This window comes from Populus trichocarpa, chromosome 12, assembly GCF_000002775.5.
Source record: "Populus trichocarpa isolate Nisqually-1 chromosome 12, P.trichocarpa_v4.1, whole genome shotgun sequence".
In the NCBI taxonomy this organism is placed as follows: Eukaryota; Viridiplantae; Streptophyta; class Magnoliopsida; order Malpighiales; family Salicaceae; genus Populus; species Populus trichocarpa.
Window position 1 is genome coordinate 11,491,661 of NC_037296.2, and position 13,380 is coordinate 11,505,040.

The 13,380-nt window shown below is 32.6% G+C and overlaps 1 protein-coding gene and 1 long non-coding RNA gene across 5 annotated transcripts; both read right to left on the bottom strand.

Moving 5' to 3' along the window:
- Positions 1 to 531: 531 nt before the first annotated feature.
- On the bottom strand, positions 532 to 4,440 carry LOC7458074 (serine/threonine-protein kinase AFC2). Of its 4 annotated transcripts, XM_002318652.4 has the most exons (12): positions 4,217 to 4,440; positions 3,431 to 3,620; positions 3,028 to 3,054; positions 2,789 to 2,942; positions 2,634 to 2,682; positions 2,422 to 2,536; positions 2,067 to 2,158; positions 1,765 to 1,921; positions 1,612 to 1,676; positions 1,415 to 1,512; positions 1,223 to 1,325; positions 532 to 1,128 (listed from the first exon to the last, which is right to left on the bottom strand). In XM_002318652.4, exons 1-12 carry the CDS (start codon positions 4,301 to 4,303, stop codon positions 982 to 984), a joined length of 1,284 nt encoding a protein of 427 aa, XP_002318688.3. In that variant the 5' UTR covers positions 4,304 to 4,440; the 3' UTR covers positions 532 to 981. The 4 variants fall into 4 exon arrangements, with proteins under 4 accessions (XP_002318688.3, XP_024438195.2, XP_052301819.1 ...); XM_024582427.2 differs by lacking the exon at positions 3,431 to 3,620 and having other exon boundaries at positions 4,217 to 4,382; XM_052445859.1 differs by lacking the exons at positions 2,422 to 2,536; positions 2,634 to 2,682; positions 3,431 to 3,620 and having other exon boundaries at positions 4,217 to 4,379.
- Positions 4,441 to 7,150: 2,710 nt separating this feature from the next.
- On the bottom strand, positions 7,151 to 10,377 carry LOC112323575 (uncharacterized). The gene is made up of 2 exons (XR_002977011.2): positions 9,604 to 10,377; positions 7,151 to 8,076 (listed from the first exon to the last, which is right to left on the bottom strand). It is a non-coding gene; the product is annotated as an uncharacterized LOC112323575 (long non-coding RNA).
- Between the last annotated feature and the right edge of the window lie 3,003 nt (positions 10,378 to 13,380).

The window sequence follows — 13,380 nt, forward strand, 5'->3', positions numbered from 1 at the left end:
TAATTTTAGAAAAAAAAAACATAACAAAAACAGAAAAAAACCATGTGAGAAAAAACATTGTAGTAATCTTCGAAGAAAGTTACAGTGATTTCCTCACATATTGTAACTGTAATTTTTAACCTGCTCAATATTAAAAAATAAAATAAAAAAAGATAATTTCGGAAAAAATTATAAAAAAAAACCATGTGGAAAAACACTGTAGCAATCAACAATATTTAAAAGAAAAAAAATTACAAAATTAAATTCTTAATCAGCTCCATATTAAAAAAAATTTATATTAAAAAAAATCAACAAATATAATTTACAAACTTAATCCTGATATAATTTGTGATCTTTTAAATTGCAACAACCATCTAGCATACGTTTTTGTACCTAATTGCATTAGTCACCGGTTGTTGGACAAAATAAATCTATAATACTCACCAGATTGTTGATTTCTAATATCCTGATTCATGATTGAAATATAAAAAGGAAACAATTTCCTGATAATGAACAATGCCTTTTCTAACTTGTGAAAATGATCATTCAGAATTGACAGAATAAAACTGTATTAAAGGCAACCATTAAAAAGGAAAATAAAACGAATGGAACTTGTTTAATCAAGAAAAAAAAAGGTAAAAAGAATTGGACGGACTGCTTCCAAATCAACATTCTATTTATAATTCTCAACAAGATTTCCCTACTGTACACTCTTGGGATTGGGTTAGCAACTTCTAACAATACATTCAAACCCAGCAAGCAGCGCATTACGCAAGACGCCCAGCAGCGGTTCCTGACATTTATGCAGAGGTGCCTGAAATTTATGCCACAGATATTTACAGATGCCAATCTCTCCAATGGTTGGGGTAAAATAGGCAACGCAGATTCTTAACGTAAGAACTTCACCATTGCCAGCTGGATTCGTGGCCACAGCCCCAATAAAGCAACAATACAGCACACACAATCACAGGCCCTCATCTCTTGGCATGACCATTCTATTCCTCACCTCCTATGCTGAACTTTTGCTAAGAAGGGATGTCTCAGAGCTTCTCGAGCTGTTAACCTGTCCAAGGGATCATATCTAAGCAGTCCTTGCAGGAGATGTATAAGATCTCCAGCAGACTGGTCCACATGTTGCATTACTAGATTCTGTGAAAAAATGCAGGAAAGAGATGGTAAGAATAGAACAAATTAAAGAACAACATTCTCAGCAATTACGCAAAATAAGTGGGGAAAAAATAACCTGAAGTCGGGGTAGCTTCAAAACAGCTTTCATGCTTTCTCTTGAAGCAGCTCCCTCTGGCCAGTCCAGCCTACCCCTTCTGACATACTTCCCTGCATGTCGACTATGAAAGCAGAAGAAAAGGTTAAGAGCTGAAAGCTTAAGTGATGACATGTGATCATATATCAATGTATAGATATACATATAACTTACTCCACTCTCTTCAGTATATGCTGTGGCATAGGACCAAGCACACGTTCCATCATTGCAAGATGTTCCAAATTTTCATGTGTTTGGAATAAAGCCTCACCCTGTTCAACATATGCAAAGTTGTAACAAATCATTTGCATTTAGCCATTGCAGTGCACAGTAGAAAACAAGAAAAGCTAAGTACAGGTACAGAAACATACAGTGCATAACTCCACTAAGATGCAACCAGCACTCCATATATCACAAGGATAACTCCATCCAAGTCCTGCAATAATAATAATTGGAAGTTGTAATTTCAAAACAAGGAAAGGTAAAGGAAAGGAAAAAACAGAGAAAATAAGACCAAGAATTACCAAGAATAACTTCTGGTGCACGATAATGCCGTGTTGATACAATGTAATTCTGATCTTGTCGCTCATAAGTTGTGCTACCAAAATCAATTACCTTAATGGCACTTGATTTTGGGACTCTTTTATAGTAGGAAATGTCCTTTGGTGAACGAGATGAGTTCTGTGCAAAGCAACATATGTAAATGACCTTAATAAGTCAAGTCATCCAGAAAGAATTGGAGAAGGACAAAGCAAATGCCACATGGAAACTACAAAACACAGCAAGAGCAAAACATAAAATAACAAGTAAAGAAGCTAAGCATTACCTTGTAATCAGGAACTTTTACATAGTCAGAAGAAACTAGGAGTATGTTCTCAGGCTTCAAATCAGTATGTATCATACGCAGGTCATGCATAACTGCAAGTTTTGAAGTGCAGAACCAACATAAGTAAATGAATCATAAGAAAACCCTTACTCAATTTAACCTAACAATGCAACAAGCTACTCTAAAGAGAGACAATTGACAGCCAAAAATTTGCCTAAGTCAGAAATACATTAGTATGTATCTCCATCATAGTTAAGAACTAAACATTAATATTATAAAAAGACAGAAAAAAGAAAGGAAAGAAAAAAGAAAAACAATGCATAAAAAGAAACTAGCTAAAGTAATTACTACACACATGCTACACATTCCAACAGTTGTCTGCCAATCTCACGGACAAGATCAATGGGAAATGAGCGATAATTGTTTTTGCGAAGAAAATCGTATAAGCTTGGTCCAAGCTTCTCAAATACCTGTTAAAACCATTTACATTCACCCACAAGTTTTAACCCCCAAGTTATTTGTGAATTGGGGAAATTAATCCATCACAAACTAATCATATATACTTACAATACAAATATGGTTACGATAGTCAAACCAGTTCCGTATTTGCACACAACTGCAAGGAATAAACCCATTTAACCATTGACACAGAAGCATAAGAAAGCAGGTCATATGGCCAGCAATGGCAATAGAGCAGGTTAGGACAGATCAGGTAAACTCACCGGTTGCTCCCTTTATCATGTTTACCAAGATTTTGCAGCACTTCAATCTCTATCATAGCTGCTTCCCTATATTTCTTGATGCCACGTACAATTTTGATGGCGACCATTTCCTTTCTTTCTCTATCCCAGCATTCCAAAACCTGACCGAAGGTGCCTATACAAGGAACAGATAGTATAAAGCCACAATGTCTGATGAAGGAAAACTACAACAAGGAATGCAAATCGGTGACAGGGCATACCTTCTCCCATTTTGCTGTGTATCTTGTCTGCAACAGTAGAAGCAAGAGAGAACAAAAACAAAACTTGGTTAGAGACTATCACAAGTAACCTGTCAAGATAAAATCTCAGTAGAATTACTTCTAATATCTCCAAAGACAAGAGTACTAGCTAGCAACTATGGAATGAGACAACTTGAGATCATGTAAAGTTCTCACTATATCAGAAGAGCCTATTCCTTGATAGGACTTCAATACAACAAAGTAATCAAAGTCAAATTAACTAATAGACTAATGCTATTATATCCATAATTGGTGGAAAAATGGTCCTCAAAGTCCCACCAGTAGCAAAAAGGTTTGCAACTTGAGGACTTCATATATAAGCATATTCATTGTTTATAAGGTATGGGTGGTAAAGTGTAATTACAGCGGGAAGTTAAATTATCTCCAAGCGCAAACATGTAATGACCATCCTTGTCATCTTCCCTCCATGGGGGAGAACCATTTCGAGCCACTCCTTTTACAAACAGAGAACTAGTATGGTCTGAGATTGCTCCTGAAGATGCATAGCTTGCTACATTTCCAACCTCTTGTCCACAAAATATTCCTACCTGGGCCTACACACAGCCATCCATTTATGTACCACTCAATATATTAAAATCAAAAGTTTTCACCTGATACCTTCATACACCCTCGGCATCCCCTTTCACTATTTGCCAAAAACTCATTTGTGAGTGTAACAAAATATAAAAACAAAATGCATATCATATCATATCATATTTCTTGCATAATTGAACAGAAATCTGGATTGAAAAACAAATCTTATAAAATTGATTATCCATAACTCTTAAACCCATTTCTAATCTGACTAATTAGTTATAAATAAACACAAATTTCTCTGAATTTCTATTAAAAAAATTACAGAAATTCTCATTATACTAAAAACAAAATTATTAACAATTAAATACATTATAATAAATAATTATAAGCCATATACAAAAATAATCAATTGTAACAAAGATCTGCAAAACTACAATCGTAAGCAAATAAAAACAAATCGAAACAGATCAAAAATCAAAAGTCAAAGATCCAAATCTTTAAAAAAGAAAACGAACCGAGACTAAATTCAAGATCTGATCTATTCAAAAACTATTAAAATACATCAGATCTATCAAATTAAGAGCAAATTGAAACAGTCAAACGCTGATGATACCTGAGGCACGTCCCAGGCAAAACGCGCTCTCTTCCTTGGTCGATCCAGGTGCGTTATGGGAAAGACGGTCACGTGTTCCAACTCCATGATCGAAGAGAAATCCAGAGAAATTTTCACGATTTTTGGTGCAGAGAGAATTCTAGCTAACCCTTGTTTTAATGTGAATAATAAATAACGTGGGATGAAGGTAGGAGGAGAACTGACCGACAACGTGGGTTGATTTTATCCGTGGATTTGAGTCTGACATGTGTTTGTTGATTCCACGGTTCGGTTTGTTGGCTACAGTTAGGATTTAACCGTGGTTGAGTTGAGATAGCTTTTGTTGACCATGACAATAATTCGAAGCGTTACAAATACGCAGGTCAAAAGACTTGATCGTAACCGTTCATTTGATGGTTGGATAACATAATATCATTTCCAAATTCTTTTTAAAAAAAAAACATTTTTGTTTATTCATTACCAGAATTATTTTAGACAGCAATAAAAGCTCGAGGTATTGAGAAAAACTAGTTATCTGACTCGCATTCTGTTGTGGATCAGATTTTTTTTTCAATTGCACGTCAAACATTTTTTTTAAAATAAAATATAGGCCTTTTCAACATTTTTTATATAAAAAATATCAAGTATAAATTAAAATATTTATGCATGCTTCTAATTAAATAAATTAAGAATTATTTGTGTCAACAAAAAAAATCATTAATGATAACTAAATACATATATAAAAAAATCGAGAGGCGAATATAGATTAAGATATTTAATCTCGCAATATAGTCTATTTACATGATTATATTCAATAATTCTGTTTATTAACATTATTTTTTTATCTAATCAAATGATAGTAGAAATAGACACATACATAAAATTAAAAAGGAAATTAAATATCTCGCAAAGTTGCACTTATTATAAATGCTATCATAAAATAAATATTTTTTATTTTTAAAAAGAAATTTCAATTATATAAAACAAGAAAAATATATATATGAATTAGAAAGATTTATTCAAAAATTAAATATATACAAAAAAAATAAAAAAAAATTACTTTTAAAAAATAAAAAAATCATAGGGATATTATTTTATATATAAATTAAAAAATACATATAAAAAAAACATGATTATTTTTTTAAGCCAAAATTACCACAAAAGAAAAAAAGAACAAGAAAGAGGCTAGGATGTTGTTGGGCTTGGCCTATTTAGGAGGGCCCGCGCACTAGCCTATGTTTTTAAAATGTAATATGCTCCATGTTTTTTGAAAAAAGAAGTTAGTTGACATGTTGCCCGACTTTGCTCAAATTTCAGTTACCATAATAGTTGGAAAATCAAGACTGAATGTGTTTTTATCTAAAAATCTATTTTTCAAATCATTTTTTATTCAAAACAAATAGAAAATACCTCAGACACCTTCATAAATCCATTAATAGCCTAAAACAATCTAGAAAATTATCCTAAAACCCGAAATCAAAAATTTTTCCGAGCTCAGATATATTTTTTAAGCACTTTTAAGGTAAAAAAAAAATACCTAAATTGAACTTCTCCTCTCATCAAATGAAATCATTTAACATAAATATCGATCGTTTTGGTAACTAAAGTCATTGGCAATGAAATATTTCTCTTCCTCTAGTAGAAATTTATTGATCTCTCTTTAGTGATCTTTCTCTCTCCTCTCTTAAACAAGGAGAAAAACTAAAAGAATAATTTTTCATACCAAAATTAAATTGAAAAAATATTAAGGGATCGAATAGGTATAATATAAAAAGTTTGAGGATTAAAGTAGATTTTTTTTAGAATTTTGAAATCATCTCCTAGGACTCACCCTTCAATTCCAATATAGCATAGCGAATCATATGGTGTCTAATTTGAGCACTTCCAACAAGAAAAAGTATAGCTATGAGCCACTTCTGAGGGGTGTAATTTAATTTATCAGGTTCTAGATTTGTTCTCTAGAAGTCATCAGTTTGAGTCTCACAAACCTCAGGGATACTGGGGGCTTGCATGGTCATTAACTTCAGGGTCCGTGAGATTAGTCGAGATGTATGCAAACTGACCTGGACACCCACGTTAATAATAATAATAATAATAATAATAAAAAGTATAGCTGAGCCAGCTCTCTGTTCAATTTGGGAAATATGAAGTATTAGTTTTATTTGTTTGCCGCTGACAAAATTTTGGGAGATGATTTTATCAAATGCCTGTAGAAAAGAGAAACTATGAAGCAAAAAAGTTTTTCATGGATGGTATATAGGGTTTGCAAAACAAAAGGATAAAGAAAAGTTTTCTTGCAGGATTGGAGAAAGAACATCCGATTTTGTGCTCTAAAGAGCCACCAGATAGTGTTATTCCATACCAATTCCCATCTAAAAGTCCTGGGAGAAAAAAGAGAAATTACAATAGCCGGCAGCAGTGGTGGAGCTAGAATATTTTAAATGAGAAGATAATTTATTAATAAATATTTAATATTATATGTTATACATACATATATTATATATAGAAATTAATTTGAAATATATGTACCAACTCAAGTCAAGCAAAATTAATTTAAAAATACTTTTAAAATAAAAGAACTTATGTTATAATTATTTTCTTTGAGATTTTATATTTTAAAACTGCTTCATAATGATTTTATTTTTAATTTTATTAAAAATATATTTCTCAATATATACAACAAACTTTCATTTATCTATGTCTAAATCTTTCAAGGATTAGGAAAGTTCTTAACAACAATTATATACTGACATATGGTACATAACATTTAAAATCATAGCTTAAAAGGATTGTTATAAATTGATGATGTTCTTGCTCACTTGTTGTTTTGTACAAGTGGATTAAACATAAATATTAAACGTTTTATTTATTTATTTATTATGTTCCAAATTTTTTTAGTTGTCCTGTACTTCATTTTTAATTATTAATAAATTCATTATCATTATTTTTCATATAAAATTCATAACAAAATACTTATTAATTTATTAAAATTCATATCAATTAACATATAGTATTTTTAGAGCTTTGATATCTGGTTCACCTATAGATGAAGTCTCTAACAGCACAAATATAAAAAATATAACTGCAAGGCAAGCTAACTCTTTTCTCAAACCCATCAGCTGCCTACCTATATATATCTCAGACCATGCATAGAATTCTTAGCCCAAAACCCTATATTAAAAATGAAAAAGAGAAAGGAATTTCCTTTTTGGATCTGATTTTGGAGGGGGGGGGGGGGGGGGTGGCAATTGCCCCCTCTTGCCCCTGTGTGGCTCCGCCACTGGCTGCCAGCTTGTATTCCTTCATGATAATTGAAACGTCAAAAATATTCAATGCTTCCATAAAAACATGACCTCCACTATGTTCTTAATAAATTATGCTGTGTTTCAGGCAAGAATCCTTTAATGGAGAACCCGCACTGAGATTTGATTATTGAGACAGAAGCCTCAATTCTTTTTAATTAAGGCATTCATCGCCTCAGTCCGTGTAGAAAAGAGCACGGTAGCCATTCCAATGGGATCTCTTTTTTCTTCAGGAAGTAGTGGCATCTTGTTTTCCTTTAGAAGTAGTGGGATCTGTTTTTTCTTCAAAAGTGGTGGGATTCTTTCTTCCTGCAGACATAACGGGATCTGGATACCTGCAATAATATTTCAAGCAACGACCTTAAGAAATTCTAGCAATTCTATAACAGTTTAACTTGAAAGCAAACTACTACAGTAACTTTACAAACTTCCTGATTGAGGATGGAACAAATTCACAGCCAGACAGGAAGCGCTCTATATCTTCGTTAAGTGCATTTGGAGGGAGTCCTTCCAGCAAAACCTGAACCAAAGGCAGATCTAGGTGCATCAGCTTGAAAGTGCTATGAAGTCTCATAAAACCTGAGCCATGGAAATAATTGGATTTGTTAAAAAAAATAAAATGCAAGACAGCAATATTGAGTGGTCAAAAGATGCTCCTGAAAATGCAACTGCAGCAGAAAAAAATATACGGGTCCTTGTACCAGGGCAAAAAAACCAGTCAAGCACACTTTATTTTAGTCTCAAAATCGACATTTAGGCATCAAGCACTTGCAGAATAGTCGATAGGTAAAGGTCTACAGATAAAAGACAAATCAAATAGCTACAAGCCTGCACCACAGCAGGCCGCTATAAGGTTCTCGGTAGTTCAGCTCTCTTGGCTTCAAATTCTAAGATTGTAAACAAGACAATCGACAAATAGTATATTGGACATGTTTGCTGTTGCAAATAACTCATACTAGCTAGCTATGGCTTCCTGATGATGTTCCTTAAGCATAATGAGGATAAATGCATTCAATGTCATCAACAAACAGAAACAACCTTCCTTTTCCCCCCCTTGATGGGCTGATAGGAAACTACTTAAAGTACCAAATACTACAGTCTTCATGATAGAAGTAACAAAGGAAGGTCCCTAAACTGCTTCGAAATAGTGTATGTTTGCAGGATCTTGACACAATTTATGAAGTTATATCTTTAAAACTGAAAAGAATAATTATCAGACATTGAAAGCCAAATCTCCAATGACATGAAACTTGTCTAAAAATTATTTCCACAGGCACCCAGCAATTGATTAATGCAATGCTGCACCAATCATTTGAACCGATACTGGCAAAGCATCTCATAAATTCTGTAAAGCTCAGAAACCTTTTAAGAAAATAATCAGAGCCTGTAAGAAAATTCAATTAGATGTTGAAGACCACACCTTCCTCTCTTTATATAGTTTGTATATTACTACAAAATTAGATAAAATAACATAGAGAATGCAGCTGATAACTTGAACAGTGGCTTACAAGAATAACATAAATAATATTGCACGTTGCAACAGTAAATTGCATGGTTTCAAATATACATGCTCAAGTTTAATCGGCTATTAATGCACAAACCCCCTCGTGAAAAATTGCAGAGCATTTTTGCTCTGCTTAGCTAGCTATTCTAGCAAAATGAACAGTATAGCGAGTGCTGTAGTGCTCCTCAATTGGCTTTTGAAGAAGGCGCAAGAGGGAAAAGGTCGCGAGAAAAGAAAAAATTATACATGGCATTTGGGCTGTCTTTTGTTCTTGGCTTCAATTTTCCTAGCAATCAACAGTTCAACTATGGCGATGTTGTGCTAATTGCACAACTGAATCTCAACAAACGGATAAACCTTAACCACCAGATAAAGCTCAAGATAATGGTACAACCGAATCTCAACAAACGGATAAAGCTAAAGTTCAAAACAAGCGAGAAGAAGAAGATCATGTTCAAGGAAGCAACCCCAGGAAATAACAAAGTCTCTGTAAATTTATATACTTTCAAATGTATCTTGTAACAGAGTTGGCCTTATCCGAAAACATCTATAAATAAAATGATCCTCAAAAAAACATAGAGGAAAACATTTCTACTATTTACCTTTCTTTTAACACTCTTTATGTACGAGAGGTCATCTGGATCTGTGGTGCTAGCGGAGTTTAACACGACGGCGACAAACGTTTGCTCATTTACTCTTGTCTCTGGGTAAATATTTTTAGAACTGTTTGGGCTTCATAAAGAGAGATTGCTATGGATAAGAAAGGTCGACTATGGTGTGAGCTTGGTGAGAGAGAGACAAGGTTTCTGAGATTAATTCTTGAAGATTCAACATCCAGTCAGTGTAGTCTATGCCTGTCTGTTTCTGTTGCTATCTTGCTAGCATGCTCACTTGTGATTATCGTGGAAGTTGAAAGTTTCACATACAGGGGTTTTGATATTTTATGTTGTGGAAGTTGAAAGTTTCAGTTTCTGGGATTTCATTTCTCACATTAGGTACTGAACTTGAACTTTCTGGGTTTTCAGTATTTGATTGATTGATTTATCATCATGTTGACAAGTGAGAAAGAAAGTGTTGAAAATGTACAGTGGATGGATGTTGTTCAGTTTGGCCTATCAAAGTTCAAGACTTTATCACCCTCACGAAGTTGTTGATCGTTTCTTGTAGGTTTGGAAATTGGGTTTTTCAAGTATATACAGTAACTGTTAGTATTTCTGATGGACAAGATAGACTGAGATTTATGTGAAATTCATGTTTGATCATGGTGAATTGAATCGTGTTCATATTTAGAGAATGCCCTCTGTTGATATGGTTATGAAATGCGTGCATATGACCTGATATGTATCAGGATAATAGCCTTTTGCCCATTTCCATGATATTTGTCTGCTTGAACCGATATTCTTGTAAACAATATTGACTTGTGATTTTTGCTTTATTTCCTTGCCCACCATCGCAATTGGTGTTGATTAGTCAGTATGATCTACCTCCTCAATACTCCAATTAATTCGTTCTGCAATCTCAATTTTCATGTGAAAATCAACCTATAGCAAAAAAGATAAAGTGATCGAGCAACTTTAAGGATGGAGAAAGTATTTGTCTTGTAGAGACGTGGATCAACACGAGCATGGATTAATGTGGAAATGAAAAAAAAAGGGGCTTATTAGAAAAGAATTCACGATAATTATACCATAATTTTACCGTGATAACAAAATTTAGGTTTTGAAATAAGAAAAGAATTTTTTTAAAAAGTTTGATAACAAAATTTAGGTAAGGGTTGTGGTAATAATTTTATGATTATTGTTGATGGAATCAATAATAGTTCAATGAAAGTAAAGATTTTCAGTGATTTGAAATAATATTAGCTGTTTTAGTTTTAATTATATAACGATTAAAAAAGTATTTTTTTATTCAATTTTTATTATTTTTATATAAAATATATTTTAAAAAAATATATTATTTACAAGATTTGAAAATAAGAATTAATTTTAGAGAATAAAAAAAATAGAAATAAAAATTAATAAGATCAAACAAATAAACATGGGCTTCGCTGCGCCAAGGCTCAGCGCTCAGGCGTGGAAGCTCAGTGCGTCTAGCCCATGTGTATGTTTCTAAATCATGAAAATTAATGTATTTTTGAATAAAAAATATTTTAGAAAACAACTATTACCATACTTCCAAACACCCCTAAAATTATGTATGTTTGCTTAGTTTAAATTGTATTTCACTTGAAAATGATGTCTTTTAAGCTAAACTTAATTTAAAACGTGACATGTCATCTTAGACAAATAGATATTAATAAATTATTAATTTTTGTTATGAAAAATCAATTCTTTCGCCATTTTTAACCACAAATACTTTAAGAACATTCATCAAATTCTTAAGAAACCAATTTCAACTATAAAACTCATTTTAATTAATAAAAAGAGAAAAAAAATCAAATAAAAAAAATCAAATATATTTCAAGGTTCAATCTCTCTTTTTTAACAATTTCAAGATTAGGAATCACCATCAATAAATGCCTCTTACCATGATAAAGCTATTTCACACCAAAATCAACAATTGTTGGGCTAGCAAAGTTCAAAAAGCAATTTTTGTCAAAACTTGTCGTTGAACAAATAATAAGAAATACCACCCAAAAATGAAGGAAGTGCAAGATGATCCTCCTCGTTTAGTTTGTCCTCTTTCAATCTATTTATAAATATGAAACAAGACAATATTCACAGGTAAGTATAACCAATAAACTTCTTAATAAAGATGAAGATATACTCGCAGATCCTTAATGTGAGTATAAGAGGCAGAGGAAAAAAAAAATCGAGTGTTCAAATTTTAAGTAATACAACTAACTTAAAACACAACCAACTTAGTAACTAAATCTGTGAAACCATTATTAATTGTTGAAGCGTTCCAAGAATATTTCTCCATGAGATTATGACCTTTCCTGAAAGCTTTATATTATTTTATTATATACTAAGTCAATGAGATATTGATGAAGTGAGAAATGAGTGATGTTCAGTGTTTTGGAAGTCATTATTCTCCACCTTATATTTCTGGAGACGGGGAAAAAACCAAGAAGAAAGGTTGTAAAATTTTCCAACGACATGTCATTTTCCTTGGATTTCCAGAGGCTGTGAATCGCCAGTCGTTCGCTGATTTGAACACTGAGGTGCATGTATTGGAAAACGGAGCTCTGAGACAAATTTCTACCTTCAATTTCCATCACCTTATAGACTTTTTGAAGCTCTCAATGACGTTTATAGTCTGTTTCTTGCATTATCACAAGTGAGAACCTAATGCGCATAAAATTCTATTTCACTGTATGAAAATGGGGTGAGATTTTATGTATCAGAAAATGAAAGCTGACCATGCCCCAGCTGGGACAAAATTAATGATCGCTTGGCATTGCTGTTCCATGCTTGGAAACTTTTGCTATCTTCTTTTTCACCTTTCAAGAACCTTTAGTGTTTAAATATTCGACGTACACCCACATTTAGAGAAAATATCATTAAAGGAATCATATCTTATAGCCCTGGTGTGTCTAAAAATTACAACAACGTTGATGAACTACAACAACGTTAATGATTACAAAGAACAGACTTGTCTTCCTTTGAGAGAGAATTGAATGTGAAGACCAGCAGAGCCCACTCGATGTGGTATTACATTTCATATCAGCTCATCTTTTTCGAGGTTTCTCACTTGTGATAATGCAAGAAATTGACAGCTTAGGTTTCTTGCATTATCACAACTGGACAAGAATAGCCGAGCCCAAGTTGATGATTACTTCATATGGAAAAGGCTAAAGACAACGGCGACCATCACGGAGATGGCTAATGGGGCCTCCTCTGCAAAATGATCTGAATCACTGTAGCTCTCTATACTAGAAGGTTACAAAAGAACTAAAACCATAGTGATATTTATCATGCTTGGGACAATTATTTATTTATTAGATTTTTATTTGTGCGTGTTATGCTGTGTGATCGGTAAATTTTTTTTTTGTCTGACCCCGGTTAATTTGATTAATATTTAAGATAACTCTGTAGAAAAAAAAAATAGAAAATTCAAACTCCAATAGCTTAAAGTCAAAAAATAAAATAATTTTTTTTAAAAAAAATCAAAGTTAAATTGGGCTAATATTTGAAATTAGTAACTTTAGTTATGAGATCGAAATAACCATATAGAAGATAAAAAAAAAAAAATTTAACAAAATTTTTAACCATCAAACAATTAAAAAGAAACATATGATAATTAAAATAAATTAAATAATGAGAGTTGAAATTATCACAAAACAATTAAACAAGAAAAGAACGAATTGAAATAATAAGAATGAGGATAAAATTCATGTTGAATAAAAATCAAACCCCTCCTACATGGTTTACTATGAA